Raw genomic sequence first — 19,677 nt, forward strand, 5'->3', positions numbered from 1 at the left:
TTTGTATGTATAGCTTTGCTTGCACCATTTGTCCTAGGGTTCGGTCCGTCCATTTTTTTTTTTTTTTTTTTTTTACTTAAAAATTTTTTTCTTAATAAATGTTTTCTTAATAATTTTTTCCTTATTTTCTATTTTTAAAAATTAAAAAAAAATTTTTTTCTTAATAAGTTTTTTCATATTTTTTATTTTAAAAAATTAAAAAAATTTTTTCTTAATAAAGTATTTTCTTAATAATTTTTTTCTTATTTTTTATTATAAAAAATTTATTTTTAAAAATTTAAAAAAAAATTTTCTTAATAAATTTTTCCGTAATAATTTTTTTATTTTTTATTATAATAGCTTTATTTTATTTTATTTTATTTTATCCTCTTTCTTTCTTTCTATTTTTTCTCCCTTTTATTCTGAGCCATGTGGATGAAAGGCTCTTGGTGCTCCAGCCAGGCATCAGGGCTGTGCCTCTGAGGTGGGAGAGCCAACTTCAGGACACTGGTCCACAAGAGACCTCCCAGCTCCACGTAATACCAAACGGCAAAAATCTCTCAGAGATCTCCATCTCAACATCAAGACCCAGCTTCACTCAATGACCAGCAAGCTACAGTTCTGGACACCCTATGCCAAACAACTAGCAAGACAGGAACACAGCCCCATCCATTAGCAGAGAGGCTGCCTAAAATCATAATAAGGCCACAGACACCCCAAAACACACCACCAGACGTGGACGTGCCCACCAGAAAGACAAGATCCAACCTCATCCACCAGAACACAGGCACTAGTCCCCTCCACCAGGAAGCCTACACAACCCACTGAACCAACCTTAGCCACTGGGGACAGATACCAAAAACAACAGGAACTATGAACCTGCAGCCTGTGAAAAGGAGACCCCAAACACAGTAAGATAAGCAAAATGAGAAGACAGAAAAACACACAGCAGATGAAGGAGCAGGGTCAAAACATACCAGACCTAACAAATGAAGAGGAAATAGGCAGTCTACCTGAAAAAGAATTCAGAATAATGATAGTAAGGATGATCCAAAATGTTGGAAATAGAATAGACAAAATGCAAGAAACATTTAACAAGGACGTAGAAGAACTAAAGAGGAACCAAGCAATGATGAAAAACACAATAAATGAAATTAAAAATACTCTAGATGGGATCAATAGCAGAATAACTGAGGCAGAAGAAAGGATAAGTGACCTGGAAGATAAAATGGTGGAAATAACTACTGCAGAGCAGGATAAAGAAAAAAGAATGAAAAGAACTGAGGACCGTCTCAGAGACCTCTGGGACAACATTAAACGCACCAACATTCGAATTATAGGGGTCCCAGAAGAAGAAGAGAAAAAGAAAGGGACTGAGAAAATATTTGAAGAGATTATAGTTGAAAACTTCCCTAATATGGGAAAGGAAATAGTTAATCAAGTCCTGGAAGCACAGAGAGTCCCATACAGGATAAACCCAAGGAGAAACACGCCAAGACACATATTAATCAAACTGTCAAAAATTAAATATAAGGAAAACATATTAAAGGCAGCAAGGGAAAAACAACAAATAACACAAAAGGGAATCCCCATAAGGTTAACATCTGATCTATCAGCAGAAACTCTGCAAGCCAGAAGGGAGTGGCAGGATATACTTAAAGTGATGAAGGAGAAAAACCTACAACCAAGATTACTCTACCCAGCAAGGATCTCATTCAGATGTGATGGAGAAATTAAAACCTTTACAGACAAGCAAAAGCTGAGAGAGTTCAGCACCACCAAACCAGCTTTACAACAAATGCTAAAGGAACTTCTCTAGGCAAGAAACACAAGGGAAGGAAAACACCTACAATAACAAACCCAAAACATTTAAGAAAATGGGACTAGAAACATACATATCAATAATTACCTTGAATGTAAATGGATTAAATGCTCCCACCAGAAGACACAGGCTGGCTGAATGGATACAAAAACAAGACCCATATATATGCTGTCTACAAGAGACCCACTTCAGACCTAGAGACACATATAGACTGAAAGTGAGGGGATGGAAAAAGATATTCCATGCAAATGGAAATCAAAAGAAAGCTGGAGTAGCAATTCTCATATCAGACAAAATAGACTTTAAAATAAAGACTATTACAAGAGACAAAGAAGGACACTATATAATGATCAAGGGATCGATCCAAGAGGAAGGTATAACAATTGTAAATATTTATGCACCCAACATAGGAGCACCTCAATACATAAGGCAAACACTAACAGCCATAAAAGGGGAAATCGACAGCAACACAATCATAGTAGGGGACTTTAACACACCACTTTCACCAATGGACAGATCATCCAAAATGAAAATAAATAAGGAAACACAAGCTTTAAATGATACATTAAACAATATGGACTTAATTGATATTTATAGGACATTCCACCCAAAAACAACAGAATACACATTTTTCTCAAGTGCTCATGGAACATTCTCCAGGATAGATCATATCTTGGGTCACAAATCAAGCCTTGGTAAATTTAAGAAAATTGAAATCGTATCAAGTATCTTTTCCGACCACAATGCTATGAGACTAGATATCAATTACAGGAAAAGATCTGTAAAAAATACAAACACATGGAGGCTACACAATACACTACTTAATAACGAAGTGATCACTGAACAAATCAAAGGGGAAATCAAAAAATACCTAGAAACAAATGACAATGGAGATACGACGACCCAAAACCTATGGGACGCAGCAAAAGCAGTGCTAAGAGGGAAGTTTATAGCAATACAAGCCTACCTCAAGAAACAGGAAACATCTCGAATAAACAACCTAACCTTGCACCTAAAGCAATTAGAGAAAGAAGAACAAAAAAACCCCAAAGCCAGCAGAAGGAAAGAAATTATAAAGATCAGGTCAGAAATAAATGAAAAAGAAATGAAGGAGACAATAGCAAAGATCAATAAAACTAAAAGCTGGTTCTTTGAGAAGATAAACAAAATTGATAAACCATTAGCCAGACTCATCAAGAAAAAAAGGGAGAAGACTCAAATCAATAGAATTAGAAATGAAAAAGGAGAAGTAACCACTGACACTGCAGAAATACAAACGATCATGAGAGATTACTACAAGCAACTCTATGCCAATAAAATGGACAACCTGGAAAAAATGGACAAATTCTTAGAAATGCACAACCTGCCGAGACTGAACCAGGAAGAAATAGAAAATATGAATAGACCAATCACAAGCACTGAAATTGAAACTGTGATTAAAAATCTTCCAACAAACAAAAGCCCAGGACCAGATGGCTTCACAGGCGAATTCTATCAAACATTTAGAGAAGAGCTAACACCTATCCTTCTCAAACTCTTCCAAAATATTGCAGAGGGAGGAACACTGCCAAACTCATTCTACGAGGCCACCACCACCCTGATACCAAAACCAGACAAAGATGTCACAAAGAAAGAAAACTACAGGCCAGTATCACTGATGAACATAGATGCAAAAATCCTCAACAAAATACTAGCAAACAGAATCCAACAGCACATTAAAAGGATCATACACCATGATCAAGTGGGGTTTATTCCAGGAATTCAAGGATTCTTCAATATACGCAAATCAATCAATGTGATACACCATATTAACAAATTGAAGGAGAAAAACCATATGATCATCTCAATCGATGCAGAGAAAGCTTTCGACAAAATTCAACACCCATTTATGATAAAAACCCTCCAGAAAGGAGGCATAGAGGGAACTTTCCTCAATATAATAAAGGACATATATGACAAACCCACAGCCAACATTGTCCTCAATGGTGAAAACATGAAACCATTTCCACTAAGATCAGGAACAAGACAAGGTTGCCCACTCTCACCACTATTATTCAACATAGTTTTGGACGCTTTAGCCACAGCAATCAGAGAAGAAAAAGAAATAAAAGGAATCCAAATTGGAAAAGAAGAAGTAAAGCTGTCACTGTTTGCAGATGACATGATACTATACATAGAGAATCCTAAAGATGGTACCAGAAAACTACTAGAGCTAATCAATGAATTTGGTAAAGTAGCAGGATACAAAATTTATGCACAGAAATCTCTTGCATTCCTATACACTAATGATGAAAAATCTGAAAGTGAAATTAAGAAAACACTCCCATTTACCATTGCAACAAAAAGAATAAAGTATCTAGGAATAAACCTACCTAAAGAGACAAAAGACCTGTATGCAGAAAGTTATAAGACACTGATGAAAGAAATTAAAGATGGTACAAATAGATGGAGAGATATACCATGTTCTTGGATTGGAAGAATCAACATTGTAAAAATGACTCTACTACCCAAAGCAATCTACAGATTCAATGCAATCCCTATCAAATTACCAATGGCATTTTTCACAGAACTAGAACAAAAAATTTCACAATTTGTATGGAGACACAAAAGACCCCGAATAGCCTAAGCAATCTTGAGAACGAAAAATGGAGCTGGAGGAATCAGGCTCCCTCACTTCAGACTATATTACAAAGCTACAGTAATCAAGACAGTTTGGTACTGGCACAAAAACAGAAACATAGATCAATGGAACAGGATAGAAAGCCAGAGATAAACCCATGCACATATGGTCACCTTATCTTTGATAAAAGAGGCAAGCATATACAGTGGAGAAAAGACAGCCTCTTCAATAAGTGGTGCTGGGAAAACTGGACAGGTACATGTAAAAGTATGAAATTAGAACACTCCCTGACACCATACACAAAAATAAACTCAAAATGGATTAAAGACCTAAGTGTAAGGCCAGACACTATCAAACTCTTAGAGGAAAACATAGGCAGAACACTCTATGAGATAAATCACAACAAGATCCTTTTTGACCCAGCTCCTAGAGAAATGGAAATAAAAACACAAATAAACAAATGGGACCTAATGAAACTGAAAAGCTTTTGCACAGCAAAGGAAACCATAAACAAGACCAAAAGACAACCCTCAGAATGGGAGAAAATATTTGCAAATGAATCAACGGACAAAGGATTAATCTCCAAGATTTATAAGCAGCTCATGCAGCTCAATAACAAAAAAAACTAACAACCCAATCCAAAACTGGGCAGAAGACCTAAATAGACATTTCTCCAAAGAAGATATACAGATTGCCAACAGACACATGAAAGAATGCTCAACATCATTCATCATTAGAGAAATGCAAATCAAAACTACAATGAGATATCATCTCACACTGGTCAGAATGGCCATCATCAAAAAATCTAGAAACAATAAATGCTGGAGAGGGTGTGGAGAAGAGGGAACACTCTTGCACTGTTGGTGGGAATGTAAATTGATACAGCCACTATGGAGAACAGTATGGAGGTTCCTTAAAAAACTAAAAATAGAACTACCATACGACCCAGCAATCCCACTACTGGGCATATACCCTGAGAAAACCATAATTCAAAAAGAGTCATGTACCAAAATGTTCATTGCAGCTCTATTTACAATAGCCAGGACATGGAAGCAACCTAAGTGTCCAACATCGGATGAATGGATAAAGAAGATGTGGCACATACATACAATGGAATATTACTCGGCCATAAAAAGAAATGAAATGGAGGTATTTGTAGTGAGGTGGATGGAGTTAGAGTCTGTCATACAGAGTGAAGTAAGTCAGAAAGAGAAAAACAAATACAGTATGCTAACACATATATATGGAATCTAAGAAAAAAAAGAAAAAAAAAGGTCATGAAGAACCTAGTGGCAAGATGGGAATAAAGACACAGACCTACTAGAGAATGGACTTGAGGATATGGGGAGGGGGAGGGGTAAGATGTGACAGGGTGAGAGAGTGGCACGGACATAGATACACTACCAAATGTAAAATAGATATCTAGTGGGAAGCAGCCGCATAGCACAGGGAGATCATCTCGGTGCTTTGTGACCACCTAGAGGGGTGGGATAGGGAGGGTGGGAGGGAGGGAGATGCAAGAGGGAAGAGATATGGGAACATATGTATATGTATAACTGATTCACTTTGTTATAAAGCAGAAACTAACAAACCATTGTAAAGCAATTATACTCCAATAAAGATGTTTAAAAAAAAAAAAGCAGTAATCTAATATTCGTATGTCTGAAACTGAGTCTTTCTTTTGACATTTCAATTTTACAGATATTTTATCATTAGCTTCAGTGAAACATTATCACCAAACTTGCCATGCATTAGTTTCTTTCCTCAATTGTACATTCCCTCCTCACACTGAGAAGGAAATCAGTACAAATATTTCTTGAGGAGGTCTAAGAATATCAATTCATGTTGCTGGGGTAAAAAGAGTATCACATGAACGCAGCCATTGTTTGCTTGCTCCTGATACAGTAAGGCTTGCAGACCAAGAGGCATAATCACTACTAAGCCCACCGTCCTGTACTTGAGTCCATCCTGCCTTCTTCCTCTTCCTGCCTCCTCATTTCAGCCTTCTTCCATTCTCCTCATAGGGAAATAACTGACCTGCAAACAAACCAAAAACAAAAAAGTTGTATTTAAGCTTCGAGTCCCAGTGACTAAATCTGGGAAAAGGCAGTCATCCACTGCTTAGGACGGAAGCCAGTCCCCTTTCAGAGGTACCTGAGTTTCAAATCTAAAACTTGAAAGAAGACAAAGCCTTATATAGATACTTCACCTTTCCATATTCTCTACTTTCTCCTTTTTAAAATTTATTTATTTATTTATTTATTTTTATTTTTTGGCTGTGTTGGGTCTTCGTTTCGTGCGAGGGCTTTCTCTAGTTGTGGCAAGCGGGGGCCGCTCTTCATTGCGGTGCACGGGCCTCTCACTATCGCGGCCCTTCCCGTTGCGGGGCGCAGGCTGAGTAGTTGTGGCTCACAGGCCCAGTTGCTCCACGGCATGTGGGATCTTCCCAGACCAGGGCTCGAACCCGTGTCCCCTGCATTGGCAGGCAGATTCTCAACCACTGAGGCACTAGGGAAGCCCCGCCACCAGGGAAGCCCCTCTCCTTTTTGAGTTATCTTCTCTTCTACTGCATTTCTTCAACAGCCATTCATAGAGTATTACACTATACATTATCGGTAAATATATTTTTCTCACCCTGACCATTTTCTTTTTACCATAAACAATCCCCCTTTTAAAAAAAAAGAAGTCTACCAATATTTGCAAGATTTCTTTTGGTTTCTCTTTTCTTCTGAAATATTTTTAATAACATTTATTCAATGTCTTAGTCCAGGCTTCTGTAACAAAATATAGAGAACTAGTGATTTAAACAACAAACATTTATCTCCCACAGTTCTGGAGGCTGGGAAGTCCAAGACCAGATGCTGACAGATTTGGTGTCTGGTCAGGGTCTACTTCCTAGTTCACAGATGCCCTACTTCTCACTGTGCCCTCATGTGGGGAAGAAGTGAGAGAGCTCTCTGGGGGTCTCTTCCTGTTCACAAGAGCTACACCTTCATGACATAATCACCTCCCAAAGGCACCTTTATAAGGGGGTAGGCGGTGGGCTTAGGACTTCAACGTATGAATTTGGTGGGGGGGAGGAGGACACAAAAATCCAGTCCATACATTCTGCCCCTGCCCCTCTCCCCAAATTCATGTCCTTCTCACATGTAAAATACATCTCAACAGTCCTAGAAGTCTTAACTCATTCCAACAACAGCTCTAAAGTCTAAGTTCAAATCTCATCCAGATATCTAAATCAGACATGGGTAAAACTCAGGATACAATCCATCCTGAGGTAAATTGCTCTCCAAGCTGTGAACTTGTGAAACCAAACAAGCTACACGTTTCCAAAATAAAATGGTAGAACAGGCAAGTGACAGGCATTCCCATTCCAAAAAGAAGAAAGAACAAAGAGGTGATAGGTCTCAAGTAAATATAAAACCTAACAGGGGGAAACTCCGTTAAACTTCATGGCTCAAAAATAGCCCATTGGTCTGATAATCTGCCTTCCAAATGTACTGGGATAGCAACGTCACCCCCAAAGGTACTGCCCACGCTGTGGCAACGGCCCCACCTATGCCGCGGCTCTCTGAAGTAGCCCCACTAGTGTCAGGGCTCCATTGGCTGCAGCCCACACCACAGGTCTCTGCAGGGCTCCCCCCAACCGAGGCACTAGGCTGGGGCACGCTAGCCCACCTGAACCACAGAGGCAGTCTCACTCACCCTTTGAAACCACTCTGCAATATCTCAGAAGAAAAGATCCAGGAGCTTGAAGACATAGAAATAGAATGCAACTCAATTAAGCATAGTGATTTAAAAAAAGAACCAGCTGAATAAAAATGAAAAAGCCTCCATAACTAGTAGGGCAATATCAAGCATCTTACAGAAAAAAAAAAAGAGGGGGAGACAAAAAACTTCAGAAAAAATAGCAATAGAAAAATTTTCAAATTTAATGAAAATCCAAGAATCACAATGAATTCCAGTCAGCGTAAACACACACACACACACACACACACACACACACACACACACCCACCAAGAAAACTAAGGCACATCACAATCAGATTGCTTAAAATCACTGAGAAAGGGAAAGTCGTATGAAACATTATACTACGTGTTATAAAGGACACTAAGGAGAATAAAGGTCATATTTCCTGCCCTAAGAATATTGTTTTAATTTTCAATTTACGTATAAATGTGATTTGTATGTGAGACATCCAAATTTGGGACATCTGGAATTGGAAGGGTTATGACAGACAGAACCAATATTCTGATGTGGGTACAGAAATTTGTAGGAACCCAGGAGCAAAACCAAAATTGAGAAGTTTGCAAATTACACAAGGAAGAGTCCACCTGAATTAGATGGTTGAAGAGACAAATATGAAGCTTGGCAAAGGGAAGGGAAGTATCAGAACAATACTGGTAAGAAAGATTCTTCTTTTGTGGCAGATCAGGAGTATCTCAGAATAAAGAATCCTAGAAGTAGTCAACATTGAGAAAGTGAGCCGGGGAGAGTCTGAGCATTGGGCCCAGGAGGGCATCTGCCAACTGCAAATACAACATTCCCTACCTGGGAACAGAAGTCTTTGTGAGATATTCTAAAACGTCTCATCATTCCACATTTCAGACCTCAAGCCCTGAAGATTCCTGTTTGAAAAGGTTGCTTGTTTCTCTCCTTGCTTTATCATTTCCATTTTCTCATGATCCCAACTAGCCAATCTGATTGCAGTTTCTTTCTTTGTCCTCCAATCTATGCTGGACAGAACTACTAAATAAAATTTTCCTAAATGCTGTCTACATCAGGTCTGCCCAAATTTCCTCAAAAACCTTCAGTGCTTCACTGTTTCATTTTTTCTGTTAAATGTGAACTTGGCCTGGTGGCCAAGATCTTCCAACAGGCATCCTTATTAGACCTAGGCACTGTTATGTCCTTAATACTCCATCTCTGATCTATTCATGTCCATCTCGCCCTCCATTATTGTGTCTACTTGCCTACCTTTATTTATGTTCACCATGCTCTCTTTTTTTCCCTCTACCCATCCATCCTTCAAATACCACCACTCACACTTGAAGCTCTTCCTCATTTCTTTTCCTGCTTAAGAATTACAATAGGAGTCAAAATCTTGTTTATATGATTTAGTAGTTAATTTTCAGTACCATTGTACAATGTTCAAATACATGCTTTTATATTAGTCTTTAATTCTTACTTACCTATTAAGTTTTTTGAGTTAAGCCTATAATTTATCTTTCTTCCACTGCCTGCAATGCCTAAGACAGTTTTAAAGCACAGAAAATATAAATAATTGTCGACTGATATAAATAAGCGGACTAAAGTAAATATATTTTTTCAGCTATTCTTCCAAAGACTATTCGCTTGATTATGAGTTTTAATTCAAAGAGCTAAGACATATATAATCCAAATTAGATAGCAAAGATCCCTAATTTTTTAATATATATAAAACTTTTCTGTAGCCAATTCCTAATTGCCGTGGTTTAGAGGCTAAACTCCAAAGGTGGATTCCTTAAGTCATAAACATGAATATCTACTGCTGATACTAAACTAAGTTCGCATATTCTTTTGTCAGTAGGTAAAAGAACTACAAATCAGAATGATATGTTGGAAATATGATGAGCAGTGAATTCACATTGACCTAGAGAAAAATTCTTGTCCTGCAACTTAACAGACAAGAGCTCATCAGCAGATTACTTCACCAGTAGGGTTGGTTTTTGAGAGGTTTAAATGAAATTGTGACAGAGTCTAGAGTGAGAGCTTTTCATTCTCTCCCTGAGTGTGAAGAGAGTATTTAGACACTACTCATATTCAGACAAATGATCTCAGTTTTAAAACCTTGTTACATCCCCAACCTTTTCAAAAACAGAATTCTATTAGCTTTTTCTCTGTATTTATTCATATTAATTTAAGGTCATGGCACTCAAACTAAACTTCAGGGAACTTACTACAAGCAGATTTCAAGAACTATAACTTTACTACTGTGGTCTTTTTAGTCTTTAGTTTATGTATTAAAATATCATGCTTGTTTGGAAGCAGCTGTAATACCTCCCTCACTTTCAAGGACTCTCTTCACTTTCTAGTACTTTCTTGTTTCCACGTTATGAAAACATAACACATAATTTTGTGCCTGTCACACATAGTGGATGACCAAAAAATTTTATCTTTTGGTTTTCCCACAATTTATATCATGCCAGAATTACAGGATAGGTAGAAAGTACCAAAGAATGGTATGATTTATATTGAAGAAAAAAGTGCAGAACCTATAGTTAATCATGTGGGATATTATTATTGTAGGTCATGCATTAAGGAATTAGTTCCAAACTCCTAAAACTCAAAAATGGCAAAACTACCATAAAAGCCAACTGTTGGGTCCATTTTGACTATCTCTTCTTCAAAGAACATTAGGAATATACCTACAATATAACAATGAGATTGACAGTTTCCATTCCAATCATTATTGGAATGTAGCATTATTTAATGTAGCAGTTAAGAAGTGAGAAAAATACCATAGTCCTTAGTGTCTGGACCAAAGGAGAGATCAGAGCAGAAACTGCACATTTGGATCTTGAACCATCAGATGCAAATTTTGTAAAAAATTAGGCATATTGTGAAACTAACAAACTCATTGTTGACTAGGTTTTAAGAAAGTCCTGGCCTTCCATAGATGCTGTTTTATAACATAATCCTATCACACAGAAAACTGCCACTCAAGTACTCTAGATCAGAGCAACTCAGTCATTATATCAAAAAAGAGAAAAAAGAAAAGAAACTGAGAAGAGTCCATTCTGAAGGCAGTCAAACTAATACACTTCCCATGAGAATATAAAGAAAGCAAGGGAGTGTTTTGAGGGTACTTGTTAAATTCTTTTATTAAGTAGACCCAAATGTGACTAAACAAAATTAGTTAGGATCAGAGTTGGGGTGAAGTTAAATGGATTCTGTGACAATTTTCTCCCCTGTCTTGAGATTTCTTGACTGCACAGTTCGCCTGAATTAATTGTATGAGGCATAAATTTTAGAAGGAAAAAAAAGAAAGAAGTAATTCCTGCTAGTGTGCAGGGGATAGCAGAGTCCAGGTCAAAACCTCCAGGGAATCAATGATTAGTTTCTAGACTTGAACACTGTGTGTGAAACATTTTCATTAAGAAGGTAAATGTAGAAGTCTAAGGTGACACTTTCATTGTTGTTTAAATTCAGTACCTTGTCTGACCCAGTCTCCACAATGAAGTTTGTGCCCTAACGTATAGCAACATTTGTGATGTCCAGAGCACAGCTCTGCCCAGTTAATGGTCACGGTTGCTTCTTCATCTTCACATGCACCAGCAGGATGCTCAAAAAGGGAAATCAAGGCTGTTGTCAAAGCAATTACTTGAACCTTGAGAAAGACATTACAAGAAAAACAAACATGGGTAGGGTAACCGTTGCAAGAAGATTCTATGTTCTTTACGATTAATAAGGAATAGGTATTGAATTAACAGGCATTTCTATAATATTATTTCAAGGTTGCAGGCAGTTATATTGAAAGACATGACACTACAAGGTTGCTAATGCAATTACCAAGGGCATTTTATTTGTTTGCTTTTATGATCTATTTGTCATTAAAAACAGTAAAGATGGGGGCTTCCCAGGTGGCGCAGTGGTTGAGAATCTGCCTGCCAATGCAGGGGACACGGGTTCGAGCCCTGGTCTGGGAAGATCCCACATGCTGCAGAGCAACTAGGCCCGTGAGCCACAACTACTGAGCCTGCCCGTCTGGAGCCTGTGCTCTGCAACAAGAGAGGCCACGACAGTGAGAGGCCCGCACACTGCGATGAAGAGTGGCCCCCACTCGCCGCAAATAGAGAAAGCCCTTGCACAGAAATGAAGACCCAACACAGCCAAAAATTAATTAATTAATTTAAAAAAAAAACCAGTAAAGATGAAAGGCTTACATAACTATGAGTGGAAATTGTTCAAATTAGACTATTTCAGCATTCACACGCATATTCTACTGTCGTTCAGTAAGAAGTCATTTTTCAGAGGTCGGGTGGAATTTGATGGGAAGACAGAAATCATTGTATGCAGTGTCTGGGGTTCAGTGGTGCTCTCTCTAATGCACCTATTCCTTTGTCACATGAGACAGGAAATAAGCATTTCCCAGGAGCTTGCTACTGAGAAGCCTGAAATCTTATAAATGAAAATGTGAACAATCAATTTGAAAGAATTATTAGAGATAACTTTAGACATTTAATATTAAATGTTTATTAATATTGGGGTCTAATAGATTAAGCATCCTATGGTGAAAAAGTTAGCAAATACTTTTTTCTAAATAAGGAAAATGAGACTATACACAGGCAAGAAAACCACAGGGAAGATTGGTTTTCATGTGCAAGGAGAGGAATTATGACCTAATCCATCTTTTTCATGTCCAAGGTGTGTGGCCTTGTAATCTATAAAGTAGTTCAATTAGGGGGTCACATTCATTGTACTCTATTTCTATTTTGAGCTAAGGTTTGATGATTAAATCCATAGTGTTCAACCTTATCCTTCCCTCACTTACCTTTCCCGTTATGTCCCCAAGAGAAAGAATTGACTCATTGGCATCAAGAGGGTCGTACCAATGATCCATGCAAATTGGTGTTCCTTTCAGGCCTTGGAGTTTACATTGACAAGGAAATTCTTCTTTGGACAGCAGATCATAGAGACAAGTCTCTTTTCTTGTAAAAGCCACCGCTATCTAAAGTAGCAAAGTAGAAAATCAGAAAATATTTCTGATGGATTTAGTGAAAACAATATGAAAAGCAGACATGCAAATCTTAGCACCAAATCAGACATTTTCACCTGAGGGTCCTTAAGGTATTACAGAAGTATAGCATGGTGGCACAAATGTGCTTCATTCTAACCAAGTATTCTAGGCAAGATAAATCTTTCCCATTTGAACACACTTTCTTCCCTATCCCTACTTCACAGACCCCCAACTTCTTCCACCCATGGGAGACTAGGCAACTAATCACAGGAAAGACAAAGACATAGAGGGCTACAGAATCACACAACCATACAGAAACTTTACAAACCATGTTTTATGAGGCAAGCAGAGGCTTTCACAGAAATAAATTGATAAAAATTCTGTAAGTAGCCTTCCTAAGTCAAATAAAATCCTAAAAACTATTTAAGAAAGGGTAAATACATTTGTAAATAAAATTGACAAAATTTTAACTAGACTAAAGCCCCCCAAAAAAGAGAGAAGATACACATTACTAAATTCAGAAATAAAAGAGTAGATATTACCATCAACCTTACAGAAATTAAGAAAAGGATTATAAGAGAATACCATGACCAACTGTAAGCCAACAAATTAGATAACTGAAATGAAATGTACAAATGCCTAGAAACACAAAATTACCTAAACTAACTCAAGAAGAAATAGAAAATCTCAGCAGACATATAATAAATAGAAAGATTGAATTTGTAATCAAAAAATTTTCCCACAAAGAAAATCCCAGGCCTGGATGGCTTTTCATTAATAAGTTCTATCAGACATTTAAAGAATTAACCTCAATCTTTCTCAAACTCTTCCAAAAACTAGAAATGGAGGGAACACTTTCCAAATCATTTTATGAGGCCAGTATTTCCTAAAACCAAAACCACACGAAGACATCACAAGAAAAGAAAACTGCAGACCAATATTCCTAATGAATATAGATGTAAAAATCTTCAGCTAAATACTATCAAAGAGAATCCAGCAACATATAAAAAAGATTACACACCATGACCAAGTAATATTTATACCAGGGTAGGGAAACAAAATTTGCCACCTCAAAATGTGTCTCTTTGGCATGAGGATTAATTTAGGTTGATTATTTTTAAGAAATAGAAGACTCAGGAAGTTTTTCTTTTTACCTCCCCCCTAGCTGCCTGAAGAATTTGGATAAAGACCCTGTTCCTAGAATAGAGCTATCACCAGAGATAACTGCAAAGACCACGGGCTAGATGTGATGGCAGAAACTCAGGGTCTAGAGTCCACTCTGAGTCCCAGCATCTCTGTATGGCCCAGTAAATATTTGTATACCAAATATTTGCTTTTCCATCCTCATGTAAATTGCCTTCATCCCCTTTGAAATCCCAAACCACCATCCCAACACCTTCTTTTGTCTTTGCTAAAGATGATATTTAAGGTGAGGACTTTGGACACTTTGGTGAGTTACTCAGTTTTCCTGGGTCCCTTCCATATATACATGTTATTAGACTTTTGTTTGATTTCCCCTGTTAACCTGTCTCATTTCAACTTAATTATTGGACCAACCAAGAAGGGTAGAGGAAAATTTCTTCCTCCCAACACCAGGAATACCAGGTTAGTTTAACACATACAAATATCAACTAATGTAAGACACCATATTAATAGAATAAAGGAAAAAGGTGGTATGATCGTCTTAATAAATACAAAAAAGCATTTAACAAAACCCAATGCATTTTCATGATAAGAATATTCAACAAATTAGGAATAGAAAGAAACTTGATAAAGAGCATGTACAAAACAAAACAAAACAAAAACACAACCTACAGCTGATATCATACTTAATGGTGAAAAATTGATTGTATTCTCCCTAAGATCAGAAATAAGACGAGGCTGTTCACTCTCACCACTTCTATTCAACACTGTGCTGGAGTTTCTAGCCAGGGAAATTAGGCAAGAAAAGTAAATAAAAGGCATCCAGATTGGAAAGGAAGAAGTTAAACTAACTCTATTCGTAGATGACATGATCTTATATACAGAAAATCTTAGGGAATCAACAACAACAACAAAACCAATTGGAACCAATAAGTGAGTTCAGCAAAGTTGTAGAATATAAGGTTACTTTTAAAAAACTATTTATATTCACTAGCAATGAACAATCTTGAAAATGAAATATCAAAGGCAGTGTAAGAGAAAGAAAAGACAAAGCACAACCTGGGATACAATATTTGTAAATTATCCATCATATAATTGCATATAACCAGAATGTATAAAGAACTCTCAAAACTCAATAATAACAAAATTAACTCAATAAAAAATGGGCAAAGGATTTGAACAGACACTTCACCGAAGAGGATAAATAGCAAATCAGCACATGGAAATATACTCAACACTATTAGTCATTAGGTGATTCAAACTATTAAACAAACGATTAACAAACTATTAAAAAAATCATAAGACAGAAATATGTATATGACTGGATATTTGATGATATTAAGGAATTATTGCTATTGATATTAAATGTGATATGGTATTATGGTTATGCTAAAAAGAGAGACTTTTAGAAATACTGAAATATTTACAGATTAGATGACTGGATATTTTGGATTTCAATAGAGGGGAGATGTAGATGAAACAAGATTGGCTGTGAATTGTAAATGGCTAAGGGTGGATATTGGTTCTTAATGGGATTATCTCTGCTTGTGTGTATGCTTAAATTTTTTCATAGTAAAATTTACCATCTGCTTAATGTAAAATACTCAGAATATGGATTCTTTAAGCTGCATTCTTCCCTCACAAATTGATTTTCTTTTCAGTATGTTACCTTTCTCATAGGTCTAGTTATATGAGGGTATTTGGACTGAATGGGCCCTACCCATCAAAATTAAGAAACTGACTAGTACAGTGGTCAACATCAGATAAGCAGTTCCCTGAAATTGCACTGAGCTGTGCTATGCACTGATATAACCTCTCAGCTCTGCATACAGATCCAAGACTCTGCTAAAAACTACAGAGTCATAAAGGTCTTATCAGCTAGTAATGCAGCATGGCCTCACTGGGGACAGAGCCAAGAATCTGAGTCACTACCAGCCTTGTTGTTTAAAGGCACACAACAGAACAGTCTGTGAATTGGAGTAACTCACTTGGCTTTACCTGCATTCCCTCCAGGTGAGATGAGAGGTATAAAAGAGTAATGCAGCTCTCTGTCACTGCTAGTGTTATAGTTGCTATTGATCAGAAGCCTTGTCCTATCATTTCCCCCCTTTTACAAGCAATAAATTTATTAGTAAAGACTCTGTACCTTGTTTACATTTTCCAGAGAAGCCATACTTGTCAGCCACAGGTGTTTAAGATTGTTGGCATCTGAAGTGACTGGAAGCATTTCTTGCAGCTTCAAATTCTCTCCCCAGATTCCTACTAAACCTTCCTTCCTGATGATCAGATAACGACTTGAACTTCTTAAGAAAATTACTTTTTGAATGGTGTCCTTGTGTTTCACTGGGAGGAATTCAAGGTCTTTCCACTGGGGAACCACCATTGCCTTTGCTTGTTCATCTTTCTCATAAAGTGTTAACAGCATAAATGAAGTCTGCTTGTCCCAATTAATACAGCCATCTTGGGCCACATCCACTTTATCAAAGAGCTCTCCATATTCTTCCTTTGTGCCCCAACCAACAATCTCTGTCATCCTCTGCACAAACTCTTCTCTGGACATACAAATGGTTTGACTTGGCTCTGAGGGCTAGAAACAGGAAAAAAACAAGACATCAGTGAAAACGTCCTAAATACCAGAGCACTGTGCTACCCCCAAAGGTGGATCTAATCAGCAATTCTTCCAAGATGCAAAGAAAAACATCTACTTTATAATGGTGCTATACTTAAATGAATTGGGGCTGCAGAGCAAATAACTGACAGACCTACAAGCTGACATCCTCAATCACAGATGTCCTTATAACTGTCAGAGGGAGATAGGAGAGTCAGAGATTTGATATGATGATGCATGCAGAGGTCAGAGTGATGCAAGGCTATGAACCAAGGACTGCAGGTGACCTCTAGAAGCTGGACAAGGTAAGGAAAGAGATTATCCCCTAGAGCCTTCAGAAGGAAGACAATCTTGACAACACATTGATTTTAGCCCTGTAAAACCCATTTTGGAATTCTGAGCTGTAGAACTGTAAAATGATACATTTGTGAGGTTTATGCTACTAAGTTTGTGGTAATTTGTTATAGCATCAATAGGAAACAAATACAGTGGTTTAGAGAAAATGGGTGAATCCCTGAAGAGAGTTTAGCATAGCCAGTAAAATGATATCACAGTGACACTTTAAACCAAGGGCAAGAAGTCACCTCTATGAACACACCATTACAAAGACAGCAAAACCTTATAAGTTGATTTTCTTTATTCGTGGTAGTTATGTTCTATAAAGACTTTGCAAACACTAAATTAGCAGATACTGAACCATGGCTTTTATGGGAAATACAACATTAGGTTTCTGTGAGCCTCTGGTCACAATATTTTCATCGTCAATTCATAATTTTGTTTTATGTCTGTTTCCACTGAAAGACATTTTAATATATATTGTTAATTCATTAACAATGAATTCATGGCCAACATTACTATAAGTCAAGACTGAGTGAAGCTTATCTAACACATGTATTTTCTCCATAAGGAACAGCACAGCCTTCTTGCACTTAGAACTTTACACTACACTTGGAGAGCCATTTTAAACAGTGAAATCACCGGAAAAAGCACAAAATGCAAAAACTTGGCACCAAGTGGAGCACAAATAGGACACTTGTTTACAGTACGAGAGCTGGAATAAGAAGGCAGCGTGTCACTGAGTTTGACCTCAGCATTGAACCGGCACACTGGAAGACTGCAACTTTCTGCCACTCTGTACATGTCTGTGAATGACCATGAAGGTGCCTTGAGTATTGACTTGGGGGTTACAAATAAATTTTAGCAAGTAGGCAAATTCACAAATACAGAATCCGTGAATAATGAGAAGCATCTCTATTTCAAATAAGTATATAGCTTAATATTGATAGGCTGTTTAGCTTAGTGAGCTTCATGATGAGAGGATTTATTTTTCTACTACCTCAGAGCCAAAGAGTCAGAATTGACAGTAAGCACAGGGAGGCAGCATATTGTAGAGCAGGTCAAACAATTGTAGGTTTAATCCTGGTTCCACCAGAGACTGTGGGAAATACCAGCAAGTTACTTCACTGTTGAGGCTTAATTCTCCCATCTGTAAAGTGGATATAGCAAAATATCAATCTCAAGAAAATGATTATGAAGGTTAAATGACATATCAGAAAATGCAGAAAAAGCATTTGACAAAATTCAATACCCATTCATGATAAAAACTCTCAGTAAACTAAGAATAGAAGGAAACTTCCTCAACTTGGTAAAGAATATCTGCCAAAAGCATACATGTAACATCATACTTAATGGTGAAACTTGTAGCATTCCCACTAAGGATCAGGTACAAGGCAAGCATGTCTTCCTCTCACCATCGCTTTTCAACATCATATTGGAAGCTCTACTTAATGCAATAAGACAAAAAAGGAAGTAAAATTATAATGATTGGGAAGAAAAATAAAACTGTCTTTGTTCACAGATGACATGATCATCTATGTAGAAAATCTGAAAGAATCAACAAAAAAGCTCCTGGAACGAAGAAGCGATGATAACAAGATTGCAGAATACAAGATTAATATACAAAAGTCAGTAGCTTTCCTATACACCAGCAATGAACGAGAAGAATTTGATATTAAAACCATAATACCATTTTACATTAGCACGCTCAAAAATGAAATACATATAGATCTAACAAAGTGTGTATGAGATCTATATGAGGAAAACTACAAAATTCCTATCAGCAAAGTCAAGAACTAAATTATTCGAGAGATATTCCATGTTCATAGAGAGGAAGACTCAGTATTGTCAAGATCTCAGTTCTTCCCAAGATAATCTATAGATTCCATGCAATTCCAATAAAGGTCTCAGCAAGTTATTTTGTGGATATTGAAAAATTGACTCCAAATTTATATGGCGAGGCCAAAGACTGAGATGAGCTAACACAATGTGAAGGACAAGAACAAAGTTGGAAGCCTGACTCTACCCAACTTCAAGATTTATTATAAAACTGCAGTAACCCAGACAGTGTGGTATTGGCATAAGAATATAGAACCAGACCAATGAAACAGAATAAAGAGCCCAGAAATAGACCTATATAAACACAGTCAACTGATGTTTGACAAAGGACCAAAAGCAATACAATGGAGAAAAGATAAAACCTTCAACAAATGGTGCTGGAATAACTGGACATCCACATAGCAAAAAAATGAATCTAGACACAGACCTTATACCATTCACAAAGATTAACTCAAAATGGATCACAGACCTAAATGTAAAACACAAAACTATAAAACTCCTAGAAGATAACATAGAAACAAACCTAAATGACCTTGAATTTGGTCGTTTAGGTTTGTTTTTAGATGCAACACCAAAGGCACAATCCATGAAAGAAAGAATTCATAATCTG

At 37.1% G+C, this 19,677-nt stretch overlaps 1 protein-coding gene across 1 annotated transcript in view; it reads right to left on the minus strand.

The window, feature by feature from the left end:
• WDR49 (WD repeat domain 49) overlaps window positions 1-19,677 on the minus strand; it is a 156,904-nt gene that overhangs the window by 113,966 nt on the left and 23,261 nt on the right. Inside the window, 3 exon segments of the mRNA XM_028162686.2 lie at window positions 11,617-11,791; window positions 12,956-13,132; window positions 16,431-16,871. Of these exon segments, the coding sequence (XP_028018487.2) occupies window positions 11,617-11,791; window positions 12,956-13,132; window positions 16,431-16,871 (793 nt within the window).

The sequence above is a fragment of the Balaenoptera acutorostrata genome, chromosome 4 (genome assembly GCF_949987535.1).
Source record: "Balaenoptera acutorostrata chromosome 4, mBalAcu1.1, whole genome shotgun sequence".
Lineage (NCBI taxonomy): Eukaryota > Metazoa > Chordata > Mammalia > Artiodactyla > Balaenopteridae > Balaenoptera > Balaenoptera acutorostrata.